The sequence below is a fragment of the Colossoma macropomum genome, unplaced genomic scaffold, assembly GCF_904425465.1.
Source record: "Colossoma macropomum unplaced genomic scaffold, Colossoma_macropomum, whole genome shotgun sequence".
NCBI lineage: Eukaryota > Metazoa > Chordata > Actinopteri > Characiformes > Serrasalmidae > Colossoma > Colossoma macropomum.
In genome coordinates, this window is record NW_023494785.1 from 37,314,213 (window position 1) to 37,340,970 (window position 26,758).

Genomic DNA, 26,758 nt, shown 5'->3' on the forward strand with positions numbered 1-26,758 from the left:
TATAAAGTAAGTGGAGCTGATAAAATGGACAACGAGTGTAGAAACAAGGAGGTGGTCATAATGTTATGCCTGGTCTGTGTATATAGTGAAGGCTTAAGGCTCTCTGCAAAGTAGTTCACCAATTAGGTAATAGTAATTAGGTTGAGAGTGGATGTGGTACAGTGATTTAAATGTTCTGGACATTTTGTTTAAGAATATCAGTTGATTCACATCCATTATAATCATTAACAATAAAGTGTTTTTAAAATATACAGTAAAATCAACAAGGATCCATTCACAGCTGATTGGTAAATGAGAGAAGATTCTCGATAAGGTTAATTTCATGCATTACTAATAGATTTAGAATCACACAAAACAATTATAACCACATGATTGATTAGATGATTGGTAGATAATGGCCAAAGGATTGCGAAACAGATTAGCGGCACCATGGCGTTGTGCTGATTGGGCTGTTAGTTTATTACCAGCAGGACCAAAGCCAGCAGGAGGGCGACAGAAGGATGCACGATATTAGCCCCAGAACAAAAGATGCCCCGGCACTGACTGAAAGAGAAGAGATAAACAGAAATAAGTCCCTACAAATATGTCTTAAAACAAGGTTTGGTTTTTTGAACGGTGGTAATAATCCACTTTGGATTATTCTTTGCTTTGAATAAATTCAGTGCTGGTGTGATTAATCCTGCTGGCTCTTCCTAGATACAAAACACCTCATTGACCTGACCAGAACTATATCAGTAACTTACTATCTAACTCACTAATTAACTCAGTAGCTCACCAACTTACTGACTAAACTCAGATTCATGAACTCACTAAGTAAACTCACTACCTCACTTAATAATGCACAAGGATAACTCACTACCTTACTCACTAACTAACTCACTAAACTCACTACCTTACTACCTCACTAATTCACTCACTAGCTCACCAACTTGCTGACTAACCTTAGGCTACGTTTACACAGCAGGTAAAAGTGGCCCAAATCCAATTTTTTTTCTTCATACGTGACACAGATGTTTCATCTGTGTGGCAGTGTAAACAGCAAAAACACACAGAATCTGATATTTTCAATTCCGATTTGAGATGCTTTCCTATGTGGGACTGAAATCCGATACGAATTCATGTGACTTTTACGTCAATCCAACTCGACATTCGTTATGATTTCGCACTGCTGAGACCTCATAAACATTTGGGGTGATGTTTCTGTACAGAAATTAAAACAGACTTATCCAAAACCCTCCGTGTTTGAAGAGATTCTGAAAGAAATGGCCGAATGTGCCCGTAGGAGAGCGAAGCTGCAGCGTCAAAGAACAGTTAAAAATCTGAAAACAAAGTTTAAAGAATCCGAGGACAAGAACCAAAAAAAACACCGAATAACGTGCCCTTCTTATGGTGAGCTCGAACACATTCTGGGTGATGAGCCCAGTTGTCAGTCAGTAAAGCTTCATGATGGCTCCTGTGATGCTTGCGAAGATGAAACTGAACCCTCCGGGAGCGACTGGTGTTTGTTCATAGTCATGATTGTTTACCTCTGTTTATGAGCCACGTGAAGCAACATGAAGCTCTGTTCTTTTACGCATGCGTGTTAGTTTAGGAGCTCATCTGTTCAGACTTATGTCGCGTATAGATCACATTTAAAAAAATAATTTGAACAGCAAAACAAAAAATTGGATTTGGTGAAAAAAATCAGATTTGGGCCAGTTTTACCTGCTGTGTGAACGTAGCCTTAGATTCATGAATTCACTAGCTAAATTGCACTGGCATAACTCACTACCTTACTTCCTCACTAACTAACTCACTACACTCACTATCTGAGTACCTCACTCACTAGCTCACCAACTTACAGGCTAAACTCATGAACTCACTAAACGTGCTACTTCACTAACTGAACTTGTTAACTGACTACCTCACTAACTCACTAACTCACTAACTAACTCACTAGCTCACCAGCTTACTAACTAAACTCAGATTCATGCACTCACTAACTCACTACCTCAGCAAGTAATGCACTAGCATAACTCACTACCTTACTTACTCACTCACTAAACTCACTAACTTAACTCACTACCTCAATAACTAAACTCACTAACTTAACTCACTACCTCTCTAACTAAACTGACTACCTCACTACCTCAGTAACTTGCTCAATAACTAAACTCACTAACTTAATCCTTTACGAAATAACTCACTACCTCATTAACTAACTCACTATTGTGACAACTAGGCCAAACTCGGCCACTAGAAAAATACTGAATATTATATACACTAGCATACCAGAAAGATGGAAAACGCTGGTTTCACGCTTCTAATCAAGACTTCTAATCAAGAGCTTTTGCACAATATAGTATGTAGGTAAAATTTGACAAAAAACTTGCTCACAGTCTTCACTCTGCTTTAATGGAATACTAATGGTTTACCTAAACTTTCATTAATAATCTGATATTAGTGCTTCTTTTTATGCAAAGCAGGCTTAGGCTAAAACTCAGGGAGTTTACTTTTCATAAAAGGTCAACCAGACAGCATGGCCTTAAATATTTACACAAATATTTGCATTTAGAAATGATACAATTTACTTGCGGTTTCCAGTTTCAAATAGTATTTAAAAAGTATTTAAATAATGGGAATGGGTGTACCTGGCTGTGGCTGTGGTTGTGGTTGTAGTTGCTGGAGACACAGTAACAGCTCTAGAGAGAAAAGAGGGCAAAGATTTACTTATTTATTGCCTTATCTTTACACCTTATCACAAATGAGTTGCATTCACTTTCAAGTGATATACAACTGTTTAAAAAAGTGTAAAATTTTATATGCATTTGCTAACAGAAAACATAGTCCATATTGACAGGCATCCAAATAGTTATAGCATTGCTGTTAAAAAGCCTTTCTTATAATTACAGCAGGTTAATTTAAACACGTTTGATTTAACGTTTCTTGTGAAACCAACATAACAACTTTTACATTTTCTGAAACCTACATAATAACAATTACACCTGCATAATGCTGCTGTTGGAACAATAGCTTGTATCTCCGAAATAATAACTTTACAGAAGAAGGATATAAACATACTCTACAATTAATGTAAGTCAGTGCAACCAGACCTTTTACTAATTCATTTTGTTCCATTTCTTTTGGTCCATTCTTTATCAAATTTAAACACAATGTAAATGACAGCAGGCTTTTTCAAATTATGTAGGAAACTGAAAAAGACAAAAATGAAGATACAAGGTTTTGTTCTCTCAGCAGCGATAAGTGCCTGATATAAGGTGCTTATGCAGGTGTAAGTGCGTATAAGTACTGAGAATGGCATAATACTTTTTTAAGCAAGAGCATATGACCTTCAAAAATTCTATAATGCATTATAATATCTGTTCATAAGAACACCAGTGCACCATAACCAATATTACATCTAAGACAGCATTATGTCAGGTCAGTACAGGCTTTATGTGAAGCAAAGGTTTTTAAATGTCTTGTAAAGAGCCCACATCCTCCATCATTTTCATTGCATTCTATTTATTATTTATGTGCCAAAAAAAAGAGACATAGTTTATTTGTACACAACAATCCTGCAGCCATTCTTTATCTTAGAATTCATCTGGCTGTTTTTATCTCTGTACCTTTCAAACCGATAAATGTAAATGTTTATGTTTAGATAGGCTGCCCTGTATTGCTGCCCACTCCTGTTTTGAAAGAGCTGCACTGGTTACCTGTATCTTTAAGAATGGATTTTAAAGTTCTGCTGCTAATTTCTAAAGCTCTAAATGACCTTAAAGCACCTGCTTACACAGAGCTGGTAAGCCCTATACACTCCCTACGGACATTACATAGGGCCCCGCAAATTATGCAAGGGCCCTGTCTCCATTTCATGTCAAAGTTGCTCATTGTTTACAGCTTTGCTTGAAAGGATGGGAGTAAATTGTGAAAACAGCAATCAGGTAAACTTGTGTTCTCTCCTCTCCAAATTTGATGTCAGCAAATAACAGTAATGTTTAACAAATAAAAGTTGATGTGCAAGCTGGGCAGTGCATCTCTCTCTAGTCTGTGAGAGTGAAATGTGACTATCATGTTTGATGAATGCCAATGGGCAACAGTGTTTACAGACTGCAGCTCGGAAAAGATAGCATCATGCATAAACGTGTTCATATGTGCGTGCAGATGGCACATTCTTCATAGGCGCACATCATTTTAAAACAAGACAATGATTGTCTAGTCCGCAGCAGAATTAGAATTTTAGATAAAAATAAAATAATCCTACTTTGCTGTACAACAAAGCTCTGCTGCTCGTTCTAACACAGTTTTAACACTGAAAGGTCCTAAACACTGGAGTCAATGTAGCCTAAATCTGCAAATTTACCAGCCCTTTAATCCTGAAGGTTGGCGTGCAGACTGCAGACATAGCAACGACAACAGTCGCCTAGCTTTTAGCTAACGAAAAGACAAAGAGAAAGATTTAAGGCAACCATTGATAATTTGGAGACGAATGGACTTATTTGCGTTTATAATCACTTCAGCTCGTTTCCTGATGCACTTAATTTGCAACGCAAACCTGTCAAACGCTAAAAAGTCCCGACGCTGAAGTCTGCTTCTCAATCGAGTTCTCCCGTTCTACCTTAAATGGCACAGCAGTTACATTCTGGCACCTCTGGCACCATTTAAGGTGGAACAGGAAAATTAGAACAAGAAGCTGGCCAATGAGAAGCTGACTTCAGTCTCATAAAAAGGCGATTGTTAAGAGACATTTTACATAAAACTATTCCACTTTTGAGGAAAAGTTTCCTGCTGGAGATGTGAGAAAAGTGGCTGGGTAAAAGCTTAAAGCAGAGCAAAGAAGTTTGTGTTTTCATTTATTTTATATTTTTAGCCTATACTAGTACAATAGCACACACTAGACATATTTACAGCCAAGATAGTAAAATGGACATAAAATGTTGTGGCTCCCAAGATGGTTGAAACAACAAAATGGCTCTTAACATGTGGATTGCTGAAATGTTGATCAGGCTGGGGATACTAGGCAATAGGGATGCACATCGCTCAGTAAATGATAACCATTAAGTATTCAGGCCATAGTATAAATAGTGTTTTATATTTGAAAATGTGTTAAAGCTGATAAAATAAACAATAGTATTATCTATATTTTTTCAGGTGAGAAATGTCCTGCCGCCCCACTGAAATGGAGATTTTGATTGGTTGCCAATGAATTTGATTCACTTTGTGTTTATAGGTTAGCGTCTATAGGTAATCATTTTTATATCAAAATCACAATTTAAGTGCAATTTTCAAATCGCAAGAGCTGATTTTTTGTAATTATAGCCCACAGTCTTAAAAAATAGCTCTTCAGGTTTCTTAAAGACAGTTCTTTAGTAAAGACAGTCATTCTATATAGAACCATGAACACTCAGACCCATTTGCATGCATAAAAAGTTCTTTTCATGGTGAAATCGTTCTTCAAATTGGAGAATGTGTTGTATGTGGTTCTATATAGCATCAAAAAAGGTTGTGGTATTGTTACTTTGTTGCTTGTTGATGTTAAGCTTATAACAACAGAAGAACATTTTGGTCCAAATTACTGGGAAAGTATTGAATAATGTACACAGTAGCACACTAAAAGGACTGGAAATGATTGTAACAATGGTGCAGCAGTTAGGCCCCGGAACATAACTGCTGCTCCGTTTATGGACATGGAATGGAACTAGTTTTAGTGCTGAGCTAGTTTTTATTTGAATCCTATGTACCCAGTGTTCCCAAAAACCATCAAAAATTATTGTCTCCAAATACAATTTTTAAACTGTAATGGTGGAGGCGAGGAGGCGGGATGCAAGTGTGAGTTGCTTTTATTAAAATCTGATTTAACTGAGTGCAGAAACGGAGTAGTAGAGGGTGGTAGAACAGACAAGTCCATGATAAAACAAAAGTGAGCAACTAGATCAAAGAAAACAAGTGACAGAGTAACTTCCACAATGCAAGACAAGGATACTGAACAAACACAGGGGTATTAATACACTGAGGGGGGAACAAGAAACGCCTGGGACTAATGAGGGGGTGGAGCTACCAGACAGGTGGAGCAGATAACAAGGGGGCAGGACCGGGGAGGAGACACAGAACAAAACAACAACAAAAGCACATGGTACAAGAAAACAAAAAAGCACATGGCTACAACACAGGGGAAGAAACACACACTCAGAGGGACAAAGGGGAAACTGTGACAGAACCCTCCTCCTAATGCACAGCTCCCGAGGCGCAAATAACAAAGGCCATACAAAGAGGGAGCTGGGTAGGAGGTGGGACCGGGAAAACACATAGGAACCTGAACAGGAAACTAGACAGGGCACAGGACATCAGACCGGGACCATATACTAAACTGTGCAAGGGATTGGACAAAGGACAACTATGATACAGACAGGAAACTAGACATAGGAATGCACAGGAAACTGGACAGGGGAACAGACAGGGAACTGGTCAAAAGACAGGACATGAGACTGGACAAATGGCTGAATGGGAGACTGGACAGTAGACTGAACATGGGACTGGACAGGAGATGGGACGAAGGACGAGACAAATGAGACGTTAGAAGTGGACGGAGACAAAACGGGGCAGAACATGAGACGGAGATACAGGATACAGGAGGGAAGGCTGGACAGAGGAACAGACGGGATTGGACAAAAGACTGGACAGTGGGCTGGGCAAAAGACTGCGTAGGAGGCTGGACCAACGACACAAAAGGGAGACGGAATTAACATAGACATGGGGACAGGGACAGACAGGTTTACTGGGGTAGGGACGGAGACATTAAGTTCAGACACAGAAAGAGGAACACTGATGGAGACTAGTACAGATACATAGACACAGAACAAAACAACAACAAAAGCACATGACTACAACACAGGGGAAGAAACACACTCAGAGGGATAAAGGGGAAACTGGGACATAAATTAAGTTTCATAGTACTTTGAAAATTCATATGTAGTTGCATTTTTTTCTTTGTGTCTGTCATGGTTATCCCGTATACCATGGATTTTGCATTTTATTTGAAAGTGTGAAAAAAAAAAAATAATATACAGCCACACACAGCTAACATGCTGTCATTAAAAGGCTGTAATACGGTGACATTTTTGGTTTTGTTGAAATGTTAAATTAGCTAAAGAATGCTGACTAACTTGTTTAGGATTTGAAAATTAGGACCTGGGACTCGACTTAAGACCTGCCTGTATTGACTTGGGACTTGAATCGAGACTCAACTGTCTTCACTCGGGACTTGACTGTCAAGTCTAGAGACTTACTTGTTACTTGCAACTTAGTGACTTGTTCCCACCTCTGGAAAATACCATACAATGATTTTTTTAATCATGTACATGGTTGTGGTGCACAAGCCTGTCAATGGCTATAACATTGTGGCTAAGAAGCTTTTCTTGTAATGATATGTAATTTAGGCACGTTTGCATTATATTTCAGGACGTTAGTCCCTATTAAATACATTTTTGAGTGTTTTTGTATGGACTTCTGTAAGAGCTTGACTGTGCATTCACCGTGCTGTGCAGGATCCTTTTTGAGCACCCAAATAAAGAGAGGTATTGAAGTTCTTCACTGGTACTCTGGGGCAGGGCAAAGAGTTACTCTCCTTCAGCGCTGAGACATCTAAACGCAATATCACACACACAAACGCAAACACACACATACACACATGCAAAAAGTAAAATCTGTTTTAGACAGGAAATACAGGGTGTCCCAAAAAATTGACATCATTTTGTAAAAACTAACCAAGTTTAATTTTTAATGGTTTTTTTTTCAGGTTGAAGAATGGCATTTACTAGAAATGAAAAGGCATATAGTGTGTTAGAATATGCTCGAACACAGTCAAACAAGAGTGTGCAGTGTGCATTTTTGAGAAAATTCAATAAAAATGCACCAACTGGACAGCAGATTTGGACATGGCACAAAAAATTCAAAGAGGAAGGCTGTCTGTGCAGGGCAAAGGGATATGGACGCCCACCAGTATCAGAAGATATTACATTTGTGAAGCTTTGTGAAATCGGTTATAAAATCTACATCCCTCTGAATTTCTTGTTTGAATTTTGATAAATAAATCTTGTATTGTTCAACATGAAGCGTATTTAATTTCGTTTGCCCAGGACATGTAGTTTCTCAGATATTCACATGTCAAATGATGTCAATTTTTTTGGGACACCCTGTATGTAATTAGAAGTATGTATAATCTTAGATTGGTACTATTTGAGGACTGTAAAATGAAAGCCAACCTTGCATGCTGATGAGAAGGATGAGATCACCGCCTTTGACAAACTCCCTGTCACTGAGGCGGGCTTTTTCCAAAAATATGTAATAGCCATATCCAATAGTCACATTTACCAACTCGTTATCATTGACAGCTGCTAGAAATCCCACATCACTAGGCTTTCCCCAAAAGGACTTTCCTCCTAAAATAAAAGAGATGTAAAAGTGCTTGGATAACATTCCATAAAAGGGCTTAACAAGATCAAGTCAAAGATGCACTGGTAAATAAGAAAAAATATTGAGGAGTGATAAAAACCTTTAGTGCACTGTACAGATGATGATTGAGACAAATGAGAAATTAATTTTTCTCACCGTATATCATAGTTGGGTCAGTTGTGAGGCTTGCTTGATTCGACATGCGCTGTTGGATGTCGGGGTTCTGATCCAGCAGCAAGAAAGTCACTTGTCTCCATGGGCAGGGCCACTGTAGCTGGTCATCATAGACACCAGATACCAGTCGCACGAAGATGGACAGGAAGTCCTCATTCAGTCTCAGAAGTACCTGGTAGCGATAGCCGTCAGGTGAGTAGTAGGCTGGGCTGAATATGAAAGTGCCAGGTGCAGATTTGTTCCAAAGCTCCATGAAGTTCTTGATCTGCCATACATTATGAGGACACTCTGATTCTGACAGGTTGATATCGTCCACTGAGAAGCCTCCTCCGGAATATCCGGCTCCTTTCCGTCCTTCAAACTCAACTAGGAACGGCTTATCGGTATTCAGAGGCACATGACGGAGCTGCCAGCGATTAGTGGGAGGTCCTGAAAACAATTTGCCACTTTATTAGGTAGACCTTGTACTAGCTATACATGCTACACAGTTTGTAGTTGTAATAAAGGAAACTTCCAACCATAACTTTAAACAAGTTAATAAACTGCAATGTTTGCACACTTAAGTTGCCACTTTATTAGGTGCACTTGCCTTGTACCTTCACTCATTGACCATTTTCACAGGTACACCTGTCATATGTAAGTTAAAAAAAGTCCCATGTAAGTTATCTTTTTTTGTTGATTGAAGTGAAAATGAGTCAACACATTGTCTGCAGAGAAAACACTTCTGCACTTCTGCACATTTTGAAGCACAATTACTATTTATATCTGAGTGTGCTGGCCTGTGCAGAAGATACCACACAATTTTATTTATTTATTTATTGCAATACGTGAAATTCAGCAAATAAATATGAAATGCCATGTTTAAATGTGTTCTCTGTAGAGGATGCGTTAACTTATTTTCACAGCTAAATATGTCACAGGAGTGTTCAAACCTACATATTGACAATTTCCCACCTGTTTCTGCACAATCTGTTGACCACACTTTACCCCAACCTCTATAGGATCATCACCAACACTAATATCTCTGAGATGTTACTTGGGTGGTGGATCATTCTCAGCACAGCCAGTGTTTGGTGGTTCATTTTCCTTTCACTGATTTAAATGACTTGAGTTACTCATATGTTTCAAAAAACAATCACCTGTGATGCATTTAAAACATATTTGGACCATACATTTTCTTTTTATAGATTATCAATTTCTCTGTGGTATGCATTGTGAGCTCAGAAGTGCTGTGAACTCCATGAGCAATTTTTTAAAGCATGTAGTCATGCTAATATGATGCTGATGGATTCTGCAAAAGAGAGAGACCTAACTTTACTTAAACAGGCCGAACTAATAAAGATTCATTAGTTCTTTTTGTTTTGAAGTACTTGCTTTTCGACCATTGCTAATGAGTTTTGACTAGCGTTTGTAATTTTAATCGGTTATGTAATCTGGCTATGTATTGAGTTCAGCTGCAGCTGATAAATAAGATATAAAAAGATGTTTTATATCATACAATAGGCTAATAATTAAACTGCAAATTACTTAGTAAGAGTCTTCAATAGACTATTTATGTTTTTAGATTATTAGTCGATAATTAAATGAGACTGATAGCACTGAGCAGCTCCTTCAGTGACAGGCTGCTTCACCCCAAGTGTGTGAAGGAACGCTATTGCAGGTTCTTCCTTCCGGCTGCTGTTAGACTGTACAACCAGTACTGCTCCCAATAGAACCCTCCTTCACCCCCCTTTAGACCTCACTCACCTACAGAACATCAATTGTGAATTTAACACCTTTTCCTGTGTGCAATATAACTGCATGTGCAATATTTTAAAAAATATATCTCTATAGTATAAAGATTTTTTTTGCTTTCTATTTATAATGTTCATATTGTTAACTCCTCACCATTCCCATGTGTAATATAAACCAGTACCTCATGTGCAATACTCCATGTGAATTTCGGGCACAATATCCTTATAGTGTAAATGTCTTGGCTTTTTATTTATTTATAATTCTTTATATTGTTAACTTTTTGTGAAGGATGGAATTTATATTTTGATCTTATTTTTTTACTTTTAGTATTATATATTGTCTATATAGTAACAAGTAAACTGTAAAAACCTTGTTAAGTACTTAACAAAGTTAATTACTTGCTCGTTAATTCTCTTCTTGTTACTTCTTTACTTTTTCTTGCGTGCCTCGCTCTCCCTTTGCTGCTGTAACACTGAGAATTTCCCCGTTGTGTGACTAATAAAGGATTATCTTATCTTAAACGGTCCATAACTGTTGAGTTCAGTGTAGCATATAGACAAACAAGGTGATTCAAAAATTCATCTGATTTCAAAGCACCATATTTTTACAACCGTGAGGCGCCTAGGAACCAATCACATACCAATTGAAAGAGGGGGTCATAGAGTTTCTGACTGTCATCGGAAGATAGCTCCCTTCAGTCTGCGAGGAGATGCGACCCCTGAGGAAGACGTGTTTCGCGTTCTCCACTTCAATAAAAGTGAATCCGTCATAACTGTGCAACGTGATTTTCGTCGGCAGTGAACTTCCAACAGCTCAGAGCGTTCTTTGTTGGTTCCACAATACTGGATAATCTCCGAAATCGCATTGAAAGAGCCGTGAGTGCAGCGACACCCGACATGCTCAATCAAGTATGGGATGAATTTGCCTGTTGCATTGATGTTTGAAACCTGGCTTGTTTGCGTATGTAAAAACTAATACACACGATCACTCAGTTTTTAACAGGGTGACTCCGTTTTCTTACAAATAAATTAAGGATGTCCAGGTTCCTGTTTTTTAAGCTTCCTCTTAAACTGTAGACATTTAAACTGCTTCATTATCCTCTGAAAATGCTCCTGGCTGCTGCAGACATTGGATAACTTTTATGGTACCTCTACAGCACAAAAACGAAATGAAGCTTTCAAACCAGACTGGGTTCTTGTAAGCCACTAACTGATCCATTAATCCAAATTCAGTATCTCTAATTTTTTAAAAATAAGACATTTTCATACATTTTATGATCTTAAATTTTCAATGTCAATTTTAAGACTTTACAAACTTTTTAAGTACAGCACAATCCAAGCATATTTTTCAGTTATTAATCCCTTAACAAGCCAAAGTTTTATTACACACTTCGATAACCTAAGAATAGCTCAATGAGTTTGCATTGAAGTCCCTGTAGTTACTGAATAATAATCCTTGTATGTAATAAGCCTGGGATTTTAAGGGGTTAGTAAATGCACAATAATATCTGATAAGTATCAAAACTAACTTGTAGATTACCTGTGATCTGGTCCATAAGTCTGAGGGTTCCTATGGTGTCAGTATCATTCTGGTACTCTCTGATCCAGACGTTGAGCTGGTCAGTCTCATTCCCGCTGTGATAGTAGAAGAACTGCAGACACTGGACGTGGCAGTCTCTGTGGGGGGTCATCTCCTTACTCGCCAGTCGAGCCGAGTCTCTTTCCTGTCCAGCCTTCGTGCTAAAGTGCATGAAGAAAGACGGCCCTGCAGAAAACACAGTGTAGATATAAGGGCCCGAAGTTTTATTACACACTTCTATAATCTAAGAATGGCCCAACCAGTTTGCATTAAAGTCCCTGTAGTTACTGAATACATATATAATAAGCCTGAGATTATAAGGGGTTAACCTCTACTTTTTAAGAAGTGAGATGTACCATAGTAGTAAATGGCTAAAGAATACTTTCGGTATATATTTGGTAATATATTTGGTAGTGTATTATGGAAATTTTCACCACATTCAAAAGTACATCATTTCAGTTATTGTGACTTATAACTGCTCAGTAGCAAACAGGAACAACACCATGTATGGCTGTTGAACTGAACAGTGCAACAGAAGCAGCATCTGAAGTGAACAGCAGCTTCTGAACTGTTCAGATCTAACAAAACCCCTCAGAACACAGTGGATGGTGCTTCACCTGGCAGTAGGACAGTGACCCAAAATATATTGCCAAAGCAGATAATGAGTTTTTCAGAGTCACAAGAATAATTACCAAAGGCAAATAACCATCAAAAATGGAAATTTCTATGGAAATTTTCACTCAATATTGAGAATCCACACTTTAACCTCACAGGGATTGTTTAATTTTAAATTCAATGTGCTTGAAAAAAAAACAACAAACAATCTCTATCAAATTGCTTACAGACAACACTATATCAGGGATCCCCTAGGGTGCACATGGAAATCTACATATTTCCAGTTATAAAGTAGCACACCTACACTAGCTAAACCAGAAGCAGAAGATTGGTGTGATGTAGTACATTAGGTTCGGAATCAAATCTTAACCTGTTTTCAAATGATGAAATAAAAGACATCCCAACACACATCAATACTGGATTTCGCTTCCCATGCTTAAGCCAAATACTGAAATTGTCCTGTGTGAAATAGTGTGTCATAGTAAATGTATACCTGATGAAGTGTTCTTCACAGACATGGCAGAAACACCTGAAAGGGAACATTGAAAATATCTTAAGTACATTCAAACTGGTATGGACATAAGCAAAGCTTGGGTTATTCATAATAAATATTCATGATTTTCCTACAACTGGAAACGTCACCTAGGTTGGAATGGTCACTAAGTGGTCCTCCAGATGCATTGCTCACCATCTTCCATCCATTAGCAGAGGAAGAACAGGTAGCCATCTGACACGTGCTGTTATTAAAGCTACAGCGATCCAGAAAGGAGATGGACGAACCTATTTTGAAGCAAAGGTAAAATTACTTTTGAACAAAGAAACACAGCAAGAATTAAGCTTATTATTTATTATGTTTTGTCATTGTGAAGAAGTTTCCCGTGTCTTATTTTCCAGTGTAGCAGACAAATGTGTCCGATGGGGAGTTACAAAGTAGAAATTTAAAAGAATACTTGCGATATCAGACATGGCATTTTTAAAAAGAGCTACTATGTAAACGTTGGGTTTCAGTTTCACTACAACGTAATTTTATCGCTGATGCAGTGTTTGACAGCGACTGGTCCCGCGAGCAGAGCTAGTGAAGGAGCTTAACAGCAATGGGCTTTGCCAGACTCTTTTCTGAGAGGCTGCGTTATCACCCTGGGAGGCCGCAGCTCTGGTGCTGTGAGCTAGGCCAATTTCGAACGGACACCATTTGCTCACTTGACAAAAAAATGAACTAGCTCAGGCTCAGAATAACTGTACAAGAGATGAACAAATATTGTGCTTTAATTCTGACAGAAACATGGCTACACAGTAACATTTCTGACTCGGCAGTGGACATCAGGAAAGGTCAGGGGAGGAGGACAGTGTGTCTATGTGAACAAAAGAATTCACAACTCTATGTGCAGTCAGCTCACTGCAGAACAAACACCCTGAGAGTTTCATTATGGTTGCTGGTGACTTCTACCACGTAACTGTGAGGAACATTCACCCCAATTTTTACCAATATGCTTCCATACAAACAAAGGGGAGAATACCCTGGATCACATTTACACCAACACAAACGGAGCATACAAGTGCCTATTCCGCCCCCAGCTTGATCTCTCTGATCACATACTAACAACATACTAACCGAAAAAGCGTCAATAACCATCAAGGCTTGCCTGAAAGGAGCAGTTTCAGCATTGTATGACTGTTCCAGCTCCAGTTGCACTGACCAGAGCATGTTTAATGATGCTGCTACATGCAGGGATCACAAAAAAAACTAGCAAGTGTCACTACCTATATAAGCAGGTGTATGGATTATGTAGTAAGCACTAGAACTGTCATTACACAACTCAGTCAGAAGCCCTGGCCGAATGTATTTCGCACCTTGGTGCCAAGTTTACTTTTTCAAGACTCTTCATACCCCTTTCTGCAGAAACATTCAGCCCAACATGTTCTACAGCTATAAAAACTTTGCAGAAAAAAATAAATCCAGTCCTTAAAAACATCACATTAAAGTGAACATACACTATATATACACAAGTACTGGGATACACCTCTTAATAATTGAACTCAGCTATTTTATGAAGTCCCATTTCACCCAAAAATACCTACTTGTCTGTACTCCACTGTGCTCTGATTGAGTACAGAGTATTCTTGTTATATACTATATGGACAAAAGTATTGGGACACCTACACATTACACCTACAGTAGCTTTGGGCCAACTGTAAAGTTTGGTAGAGGAGGGATAATGCTATGGGGTTGTTTTTTCAGGGGTTGGTCTAGACCCCTTAGTTTCAGCGAAGGGAAATCTTAACACTTCTGCAGACCAAGACATTGTGGACAAAATTGTATGCTCCAATTTTGTGTGAACAGTTTGGGGAAGAACCTTTTCTGTTCCAGCATGACTGAGCCCCAGCGCATAAAGCAAGGTCCATAAAGCCATGGCTGGGTGAGTTTGGTGTGGAAGAACTTGACTGGCCCTCACAGAGCCCTGACCTCAACCCCATCAAACACCTTTGGGATGAACTAGAATGGAGATTGTGAGCCAGGCCCACTCGTCCAACATCAGTGTCTGACCTCACAAATTCTCTTCTGCATGAATGGGCAACAATTCTCACAGACACACTTTAAAATCTTGTAGAAAGCTTCCCAAAAGAGTGGAAGCTGTTATAGCCACAAATGGGGGACCAACTCCATATTAATGCCTATGGATTTAGAATGGGGTGTCATAAAAGCTACTGTAGGTGTAATGTGTAGGTGTCCCAATACTTTTGTCCATATAGTATATAACAAGAATACTCTGTACTCATCAGAGCACAGTGGAGTACAGACACCTAAAAAACACAACTTTTGGTATTAAGGTTCCCATATTTTATGTATATCTTAGTTAGAGAGTTATTTGCTTTGTAAGAAGTAGGGAGAAGTTCATCTGAAGTATTTTTAAAGTATGAGTTGATGTAATATATTGATTTTGTTCATCTAAAGTTTTTCTTTGCATTGTTTCGTTGATTTGACAGGGTTTTTTTTTTTTACAGTGAATGAAAAAGCACACTTGAATAATATTATAAAACAGAATGTAATGTCTTTGCTGTTCTCATCCACATCACACCTATTGTCCTCTCTTATGTTTACATGCATGAATTATATGCTGGGAGCATAGTGGACCGTTCATTGTGAAGAAAATAACTCCAGAAGTGACCCTGTTTTATAGAGTCAACACCTGGGCTGGACGGCTCCAATGGGAATCAACTTTGATTGGCCTGTTTACATACATTCAACCAGCAGTTTGTCTCTACAACATTTTATTTATTTGGGCTTTGATTGTTGACTGATGTAGTATTTGTGATTGAGTAAACTGATATGCAGTTTATGTTCATGTTACTTTTATGAAGTTCAGTTTAACAGTTTTGTAACAGTGTATGTAAGCATTATAAGACTGAGCTCTAGAAATACACAGTTTTGTTAAATTTTGGAAATTGTGATCACAGAATTGGTACTAAAAATGCTTGTTAGCAGTTGTGAAAAACTGTCATTTGTCCACAGTGTCTGCAGTTTTGACACTGCCTGAAGTTATGCTGCCAAGGACTATTACTAACTATTAGTGGGCTGATGCACAACAGTCACTGCCGCTATGGACAGACTGCTGGTCTATTTCTTTCCTCAACCCCGTCATACACTATCTAGTCTCTACTGTTCTGTGCTTAATGGTTGTACAGTTCATGTATAGTGTATAGAAGAGTTCTTTTCTATAGTGTTTGTATAGTTTATCAGTTTTTATTCGTATAATTGTCTTTTGCGCTGTTGCCTGCTACTTTCTTGATTTAAATATAGCTCTGCACCTTGGACAAACTATATATTCATAACCCAGCTGTGGTGAGAGGAAAGGCGAAGTTAATACAAAGTTAAAAAAAAATACATACTGCATTCATAGAGCTTGTTGAGCTCCAATGCATCTGTAGGGCTCAGGTCATAGTTCTGACCAATAACATCTTGGAACCAAGGGTCTTTGGTGATGATGGTGTGTCCCTTCCCATTGGTGAAAGCATCTTGTCCGTAGTGCATCAAAGACATGTAATCATATGGAGTTCCCTGTATGGTGCTTTCATTCTCAGGCACCTTATCAAAGTTATGCTCCATTCCTGAAAACCCACAGAAATGTGCGATATTTATAGATTAAGTAAAGCTTGTATTACATGGTAAACTGTGGTGCATTCATGCTCTATTCTGCAGAAAACCCATGTTTGGTTCTTAGAGGACAAAAAAAACAGTAAAGACATGTTAAACCTGCAATGATGTTTCCATAAATGATGGTTACGTAGTTGTCCCGATCATATCGGCTCTGTTCGTGAAAGAAGCCCAGAGTATGAAGAAACCCGCGCTCCACAGTGCTGATGTGTCCACACCCAGGTCCAATGGACATCTGCTGCTGCCCACCTATCTTCCCAACATAGGACCAACACCTGTAAAATCAGAAAGACTGCACTATTAATTGAAAGTCTTCAGCACACCAAAACTTAAAAAACTGCTCATCATGAATTACAAAAATCATTTTTAAAAGACATTTTTACATAGCTAAGAAGCTGGTTATTAGCAGGGTTGGGAGGGTTACATGTAGAAATCTATTCCGGTACCAATTACTGATTACCTGGTAATAAATGTAATTGTAACCTAATCCAAAGAATTACTATAATAAAGTCCCAACTTTTTTGAGATGCGTCACTATCAAGTTCTAAATGAGTTAATTTAATGAAATGGTGATGGTAATGAAGTTAATTTTTCATGAAATGCTAAAATGTCTCACTTTCAACATCTGATATGTGTTCTGTGTTCTATTGTGAATAAAATATGGGTCTATGAGATTTGCAAATCTTTTTATTTACCTCTATTTACATTTTACACAGCGTCCCAACTTTTTTGGAATTGGGTTCATATATTCCTTTGCATTACTTTTGGATTACTTTTGTTTTTAAAGCCATATACTTACATAAAAACAAGAGAAAACTTGCCAACAAGACTTCTTCAACAAGAATTTACTTGAACTCAAGGCAAACAGAAAGACTACACTGTTTTGAAACAATTATAGGTGATTATAGGTGACTAACTTGTGCACACTTCATGTGTGCTATGTGTATGTCTATTTGAAAACTGGGTATTCAAACAAGGTGTGATGTAGGACTACAGGGAAGGTGGGACATGGGCAGCTATTGTGCCTTGCACTGATAATCACTGATCTCATAGTTAGAGAAATGGCCAAATCTAAGTTGAGCAATTCATGAAAGCTATGCAAATGCAATGAAGGTTTAAGCTATACTATACTGCACTATACTGTGCTCCTGTGTTTTTGCCTCATTTCTTGAAAATCTGTTGCTTACCATACTTCAGTCAAAATATAAACTTTGAGACCCTTCATCAACAATACCGACTGACCATCATTTGTGTTCTATCTGCTACAGGCCTTTACTAGTCTGTAACATTTCATGTTGGTGAGTCGCTTTTGGACTTTGATTATAATGTGTAGACGCTCCCTAATCTAGTTTCAGTAGCCCACAGAAATGAATGTGTAGTACGAGTTCAAAATATATTCATTTCACATGAAAACTAAGTGAGGGCTGATTTTCTTTGTTACCAATAATGGTAATTTCCACACAATAACATTTTGCACCCATCATTCAAAAACTATTGAAGAAAGAAATAATACATGCGAAAATGAAATCAACTATACCACTCATGAAACTGCGCTTTCGTTTCATGTTTTGGAACTGTTAGATAATGTTAGCTCACTTTAGCATTATATTCTGGCAAGTATGATTTTGAAAACAAGAATAAAGAGTTTACTGCCAGATCAGCTCGCTGCTGAAGAATGTAAATGTATGTAAAACCAGGGTAAAAACCTGATTAAGTATCTTGGGCAAAATGCTGCAGATCTTCGTTCTGACAATGAAAATGCAATTACTAAAATGTCAATAGACTGGTTAAATAAAAGAGCTACTGCTGGGGATAAGGGGATTCTTCAGAAATCTCTCTCTTCAAACCTATAAAAAAACAGCAAATTTCATCAAAGGGTCTGAACGTAATCCAACCAATCGTGGACAGTTACACAGATCCTCTTCTCCTGAATTCTAATCACTCTCACTTGCTCATTAGTTCTGTGTGAATATATACCGGTTCATATTGTTCACTCATTGCGAAATATTGCCAGTTGCCTTGTCTGTTGTGTACTGAGCGTCCTTTCTGTTTTTGCCTCCTGAGTTTTGTACCCTTTTTGGCCCTTTCTTACCCTGTCGGACTTTCCTTTGTACTTCGATAGTTTTGGTGTTTGTTTCTCTGGCTGCTGACCCTTGCTTGTTTATGGACTCAGATCTCGGTTTCCTGAAGTACCTGGGTCATTCTCCATTTGGAGTGGGAATTCAGGTGGACACATTTTTTAAAAGTTTCTTTCATCTCAAAACTAAATAATGTTAATATGTCCATTAACATCTAAGTATCCATTAACAACCTGTATTATATATTATATTGTCAGTACTATAACAACAACATATATTATCATATATGCAAAAAGGAGCTTAATTCCAAACATATTTTACAGTCACTGGTGTTATATGAATATGGTGTAACACCAGTGACATTCTGGTTAAAACTGAGGATTTTGTAAATTGGCTGACTCATTGGTGGTCAGGTGACCTTGTGCAACTATTTAAAATCAGTAATAAAAATGATAATATGGCATTATTTTGACAAAACCATAATTACCCAGCTATTAAATCACCTAACACCAGTGACACATAGAAGTTCTGTGCTGCCTGATAAGCAAAATTATTAATAAATTGATGAAATATAGTGAGCAAGTGAGACTCGCCTTCTCATGCCTTGAGGTGCTTCCTCTTTGATGAGCCTCAACCCAAAAAGCAGTTACTGTGTTAAAATGTAACAGTCCTGATAATACCAGTGACCAAAATCTCTGTGACAAATGATTTTTTTTTTTTTTTAAATACAAATTTTTAAATGTAGTATTTCATTAATGATATAAAAGTAAGCATGAATCTCTTTAATACAAATTCCCAAGTTAAACTGCTTAAAAACATGGTTTTGTATTAAAAATGTTTTCTCAAATGTTGAAACTTGGTTTTGTGACGAGCTGTTTTACAGATGCAGAGCGACCATGGAACAGGATAAAAAAGAGAAATATCATAAGGGAAAGTTGTTATTTAATCTTAGGTCGACTGTGTAAATGTACATACCAATTTCTGGAGCTGTCCCTAATATTTTAAGCATCTTTTTAAGCCCTGCAACCTTTGTGACATGGTTTCCCACTCCAAATGGAGAATGACCCACCTGTTTGTTGCTCTTTCCTGCTTGTTCTGACCTGGCCTGGTTTACTAACTACCCCTTGCTTTGCCTTGTTGTCAATAAACCTCACTCGTTTTACTCCCACAAGCGTCTGGTTCGTCTGCCTACCGTGACGTTATGCTGTATTTCTTTATGAGGTTGGTTGGTAGGCGTTTAAGGGTTAAACAGCTGACAAAAATGTAAGTGTGCTTTGAATCATGAATCTTGCTGTAGTTCGTTAAGAATTAGCCTTAAACTTGGTCTCTTTTCAAAAGAATCAATGTAATTACAGGGAAATTCAACTTTTAAAAAATATTTAAATATACTTACTGTCGTTTTCAATGAAACTGCTCAACAAATGGTTACTTGGAAGTTACTTATTAGCTACCTTATATAGTATGCGCTACTTGTCTCAGAACTTCAGTTCAGAACAGGAAGTGTTGCTCTCTCTCCCTCAGAGACCACCTCTGGAACTATCAGGGTGCATTTTACAGGTTAGGTGCTGGGCTGAAGCTAACTTCATTGGGTTATTGTAGCAGAAACACTAGCCACGTTTACATGCAGCCTGATAATCTGTTAATAATCTGACTAATAGCTCAAACAGAATAGAATACCTCCATGTAAACACCTCAATCGGAAAGGACGAGTCCGATTGAGGGCATTCAGAGCAGAGTTTCTATCCGATTGAACGAGGTGGGAATTCCTGTAAATAATCCGTTAAATAGAAGAATAATAACCATGTAAATGAATTTGCCTGCCCTCCCGCTGCGTTCTCTCTGTCTCGCTTTGCTCTTTATTTTGTGAAATCCTGATTTTGGTGTCATTTAACCAGATCAGAACAGCTGAACAGGAACAGCCCTTACTGCCATCTATAGCCAACAATGGAGAAGTCACACTATAGACGTGGGAGTTGGAGGATCAAACCACTTCTGTGTTTGAGGGCTGGGGGATAACGGGGAAACAACAGGGAGATAAGCAGAACTTAAAAGATGACCATGGAAAATGCTGTTCTGTATTATAATAACATAGAGTATCAAAACAAGAAACCAAGATCCTCTTCTCCTGAATTCTAATCATTCTCAGCTGTTCTCATTAGTTCTGTTTGTATATATACCAGTTCATTTTGTTCACTCATTGCGAAGTATTGCCAATTGCCTTGTCTGTTGTGTACTGAGTGTTCTTTCTTTTTGCCTCCTCTGTTTTTGACCCTTTTTGGCCCTGTCGGACTTTCCTTTGTACTTCGATGGTTTTGGTGTTTGTTTCTCTGGCTGCTGCCCTTTGCTTGTTTATGAACTCAGATCTTGGTTTCCTGATGTACTTGTTTGTTACTCTCTTCATTCTGACCTGGCCTGGTTTACTAACTACCCCTTGCTTTGCCCTGTTGTCAATAAACCTCACTCATTTTACTCCCACAAGCGTCTGGTTCGTCTGCCTAACGTGACATTATGCTGTATTTCTTTATGAGGTTGTTTGGTTGGCATTTCAGGGTTAAACAGCTGACAAAAATGTAAGTGTGCTTTGAATCATGAATCTTGCTGTAGTTCGTTAAGAATTAGACTTAAACTTGGTCTCTTTTCAAAAGAATCAATGTATTTAAAAGGGAAATTCAACTTTTAAAAAATATTTAAATATACTTACTGTCGTTTTCAATGAAACTGAAAATGAAAAGTGCTGCTCTCTCTCCCTCAGTGACCGCCTCAAGAACTAACAGTGTGTGTTTTACAGGTTAGCTACTGGGCTGAAACTTCATTGGGTTATCATTGCAAAAACACTGTCTGTTACATCAGCTATTTTAAAAACATCTTACTTGCTGCATTAAATAAAATCCTATGCTTGTTTATCAGCTTGTGCTGACTGCAAAAGAAGCGAATCGCTTGCTAGCTAACTTTAGCTCACGTTACTACAACACATTTACAGTTTGGCATTTTAAGCCAAAGAAAGAAACAGGTCAGAATTTGCCTGTTCTCTCTGTCTCTCTCCGCTCTTTTACTTTGTGAAATCCTGATTTTGGTGTCATTTAACCAGATCAGAACAGCTGAACAGGAACAGCCACTTAGTGCCATCTATAGCCAACAATGGAGAAGACACACTATAGATGTGGGAACTGGAGGATCAAACCACTTCTGTGTTTGAGGGCTGGGGGCGAACGGGAAACAACAGGTAGATAAGCCGAACTTAAAAGATGACCATGGAAAATGCAGTTCCGTATTATTTGTTGTATAATAACATAGACTATCACAAGATCAACCTATTTCCAAGGCTTTTTGGCACCCCATTCAGGGAGGATGTTAGTCAGGTCCATTATTACTCACAGTCCCACACACCTGAACATGCCCAAATCCAAAAAAAGCTTGCAAACACAAGCTTTAAGAAGACTTGTAGCTCTAATTGCTGCCGAAGTTGCTTCTACTAAGTACCGAATAAAGTGTCTGAATACTTTTATCGATAAAAGATTTCAGTTTTTAGTTTTAAATAATTTTCAAAATACTCTAAAAGCATGTTATCAGCATTATTGATGATTAAGTATAGATCGATGACTAAAAATGGCAATCGTATCCACTCAAAATCAAATCCACAACACAATAAAGTGCGCAAAAAGAGTCCACCGTATGTCAGGTTTATGTACATGTACACATGAAATTGAATTGCTGTAGTCATTATTTCTGCTCAGTTTTTCCAACTAACTAGAGTGCAGTCACAACGTGTGTGTGTGTGTGTGTGTGTTCTCTACTAGAGTATTATTTATTTATTTAAGTAATCTTTGGTGCTGTTGTGTTGTTTTACTTATTTGCTTATGCAATTATTATTATTAATTTATGTATTTATTTTTATTGTTTTTTTAGCTGACTAAGTAAGACAATTCAAGTTCAACTACAGCTGTGATTTCAGATATAAGTTATGAAGTAATCATAATAAGGTAAAATAAACCTACTGCATGCATTGAAGAGATTTCATTGAGAATTCACTGTACCCGTCTAGCGATTCCACAGAGATGTAGTCTTTCTCTGTTGTCCGGGGTTTAAAGTCAATACACGCTTTCAGTCTCAGCTGCTCGAAGGCTCTTAAAATGACTCCTTTGTCGTTCAGGCCTGAAACAGCAGCCATTCAGAAAAATCACTCTGGTGCTCGAGCAAAACAAAATGAGAATCATTATCACTAATCAACTAATGTTCTTACTCAGGCTTTTGTTCAGCACGTAAGGGATGTATCTGTCCCACCGGTACTCGTTCCCCAGAGTCACACTCCTTTGTCCAGAATTGTGCTAAGATGTTTCAAACATGTGAGACAGTGGCCATTCATAATATATTTTAATATAAAGCAATGCATCATGGAATATTCTCTGATGAGACTAACCTGCATGACATCTCCTTCCGTACGGTTTAAACCTGGAAATAAAATAAATGGTCACACATCATTCCTGTAAACCTATGTGTAAAACATAAAGCCCGCAGGCCAAGTCAGGCCTGTGACGCAGTCCAGTTAAGCCCGCAAAAATCTTTGAATTCTCTACTCTTATTAGCCTGTTTCACCCTGAGATGCACAACAGTCCCCAGCATGCACTGCAATGTAGTGTGTGTTCTGACCCCCTTTCCCCCAACAACATTCTATGGGCCTGTGGTTACACAAAAAGAAAAGATGTCTGGTGTCTAGTTCATGCAAATAGGCAGTTAAAAAAAAAAAACCTGAAAGAATTTACTTTTATTTAGAATTATTTTTGAATAAGTACTCAGGGCTTATTTTGCTTGCAGTGGCATATTTTGGATAAATAATGGCCTGTTCGGGTCAGGGCAAAATGTTTAGTAAAAATAAAATATTTGTATTTTTATTATTATGCCGTGCAATATTTTTGTCTTAATTGTAGTTGCAAATTCTAGTTACAGTGTGTTAGTGCCAATAATGTTTTGTTATACATAAGCACTGTGTCAAATGCACTGTTCATGAGCACTGTAACCCAGAGACAAGTGCAAGCACACGCACACTCGGCCAATAAAACTAATTATTATTATTATTATTATTATTATTATTATTATACTATTAATAATAATAACAATGAAACATTTTAGAATGTATGTATAAAATCTAAGTTATATAAAACATGTTTACACACACATTAGTGATGAACGAAACTGCACTTTGGAATATGGACCACATCTTGAAGTATTAGTATATTATAGAATCAAAACTTCAAACTAGTAAGATGTGAATTTAAATTCTTGCTCAATAATATGCATAATAATGTCTTAACAGAGTGTCTGTTGTGCATTATGTAACAGTTAGTTCCGGCCTTGCAAGCTGATTGGTTGAGAAGCGTTCTAACTGTGCTGTTATTTTGCCATAACAAAATTTTTTCACAAACACTGTATCACTCCGCTGAGACGCCATTGCTAAGCAACAACTTTGACAGCTGTAGGAGACGCTCAAGACATTTCAACGTTTTTACTTCTTACTTTGCCACAAACAGAAAATGGATACTTTTAAGATCACATTTGACCGACAGCCGATTTGGTCAGTCTCTGAAGATGAGACTACACTAAATTAACTGAATACCATTCGCTAAACAAAAATGGGCTGTAAGATGCTTTACAGACTGGCTGGAACAAAACAACATTATTATTGACCTAGCAAAAAAAGACAAAACCGAGCTAAACCTGATATTGTGGCAGTTTTATGGCTCAGTCTGATTTGGTCAGACTCTGAAGATCAGACTACAAGTTTGGCGAATGGTATTCGGTTCATTTCTGGCTGATTCCATGTTGTTTAGGTGTTCTTCTGTCACAGCTGCCGACTGAAAAGCTGCTCAGTGGTGATGACAGTTTGGGAATTTAGCGTAAGGAGCTGGAGAACGAACTGCCAGCTGTGCAGCGAGTGAGAGTTCGTTAATCTGACGTAGCAACATGCTGCTTGTTAAGGAACTAGAATTTGGCGGAAGGAATTGCTAACATTAAAACATATTAAATGCTGCGTATGTCTTACTTTATTTATTTAACTGTTGTATAAAAACAATGGCTGTGATGATATTTTGCGCACTCCCTCTCGTGTTCTATTGCTTAATTATTACTACTGTAATTAAGGATTTTCATGTAACTGACTTACAGTTATATGCCAATGCAGGTCATAAGTAATAGCTAAGTGCATGGCTTAAGAAATACTTAGAAGTGCCCAATTAGGAACAGAATAAAGAACAAGACCTTAAATAACCCCAAACATGTGTTCCTTAAAATACAGTCACCCAAAGGTTTATATGCATAAACATAAACATTTGGTTTGTCAAGAAAACTGTACAAACTTACATATATATTTATGTAACAATATACAGATAGAAGTGAGGTTTAACTAGTCCACATCTCATAGCAATGTATGGAAAGGCACCTTAGAGAGCACTTTCACACTACATTCATTAGAAAGTGTTATGCATGGAACATAAAAGTGTATAAATGTATTTACAGAGTTTTCTATATATTCATAGGAACACTTTTTGAATGGTGTCAGACATGCTGTGTCTTTTTGGTAAAGTAGACTTACCTGCGTTTATTTCAGAGATGTCCTTCCTGTCATCATCAACATCTACAGGTGACCAGCAATTACTAGAAAAAACTGACATTTGAAAACTGATAGTGTAGATAATTCAAGTGGAAATCAATTTGAATGTACAACTTCTGAACTTACATTCAGAATGTACATTTAGTACATATATTGATAAGGCACAATTTTTTTATTTTTTAAAATTTAATTCTAATTAAATTTTTGTTTTTTAAGTAATTTTTCCTTAATTCATATTCATATTCTGTTACTGGTTGGAGGTTTTCTTCATGTAATTCTTCTGCTAATGTTAAATGAAAAATCTGCTTATCATTTAAACAAAGTTCCAAAATTTGAGTATTCTGAAAGAATTTTTCTAAAAATGTAAAAAGTAACTGTATTCTGAAAACTGTCTTTTCAACATGTATCGTAACACAGATACGTAATTTCTGTATTCGGGAATATATATTCCAATACTAGCATTCCGTTACATCCCGACCCTGCTTCTTAATTTAAATAAATGTATTTTTCTATTTATTTACTACGAAAGCTAATCCAGACGAGGGCTGCCTGCACAAACACTGATCTAACCTTACGCCATTACCGTTTTTTAGTCATATCACTCATGTTTTGTATGTTTTATCTTTTTGACGCATTGTAGGAACTGAGATAAAAGGTTATCAGAACATTATAACACACTAAAAGCGTGGCGCAAAGTGAGGACGTGATCCCTTAAATGACGCACGTCATGCAGAAGTAAATGTTTACTCCTAAATGTGTTTGTCTAGCTGACAAATCTTCATTCTCATAAGCTTACCTACTACTGTCGGTGGAGACTGCAGAGAAGGAAGACAAAGTTCACTTATTAAACATCCAAAACATCCACTAAGCAATAACAAACCATAATTTATAGTAAAATACATTACATATATAGTCAAACTGTTTCATTCAGTACACTCACTGGTAATGATGCAGAGGAGATAGCCAGGCTCAGCAGAAGAAAAGTAAGGCAATCCATCGCCACTGTGAACAATAATCAGATCATTTTTCATAAACATATTACTTAAAATGACTGAATAGCATAAACAATCTATGTTTGATTAGCAAGGACGTCCTGGGATTTGATCCTAAAGTCATTTAATCTCTTCAGCAAGTCTTTTCAGATGATTACTATTGCTAACATCCTCATTGCATCTTAATCTAGTGCTCTAAAATGGTTAAAAGAAGGACGACAAACAAACCTGCTGTGTCTCACAGCTTGTGGAACAGCTGACTGCACGGCCTCTACAGTTGTGTAGACTTGTGTCATACACACACAACCAGCTGACTGTCATCAAAGAACTTATAAACTGAAGGTGCTTCCTCTAAATACACATTTGCTTAAAATTAATTTCATCTACATATGGCTCA

At 37.6% G+C, this 26,758-nt stretch overlaps 1 protein-coding gene across 1 annotated transcript; it reads right to left on the minus strand.

Annotated features, from left to right (window-relative positions):
* Window positions 1–26,699, minus strand: LOC118823499 (meprin A subunit beta-like). Its single transcript, XM_036593179.1, has 17 exons — window positions 26,590–26,699; window positions 26,310–26,371; window positions 26,166–26,184; window positions 25,352–25,393; window positions 23,183–23,214; window positions 23,006–23,090; window positions 22,800–22,917; window positions 16,787–16,962; window positions 16,423–16,641; window positions 13,177–13,314; window positions 13,028–13,063; window positions 11,881–12,105; window positions 8,590–9,036; window positions 8,244–8,420; window positions 7,515–7,623; window positions 2,631–2,681; window positions 1–543 (listed from the first exon to the last, which is right to left on the minus strand). The coding sequence occupies exons 2-17, from the start codon at window positions 26,364–26,366 to the stop codon at window positions 453–455; spliced, it is 2,022 nt and encodes a 673-aa protein (XP_036449072.1). The 5' UTR covers window positions 26,367–26,371; window positions 26,590–26,699; the 3' UTR covers window positions 1–452.
* Between the last annotated feature and the right edge of the window lie 59 nt (window positions 26,700–26,758).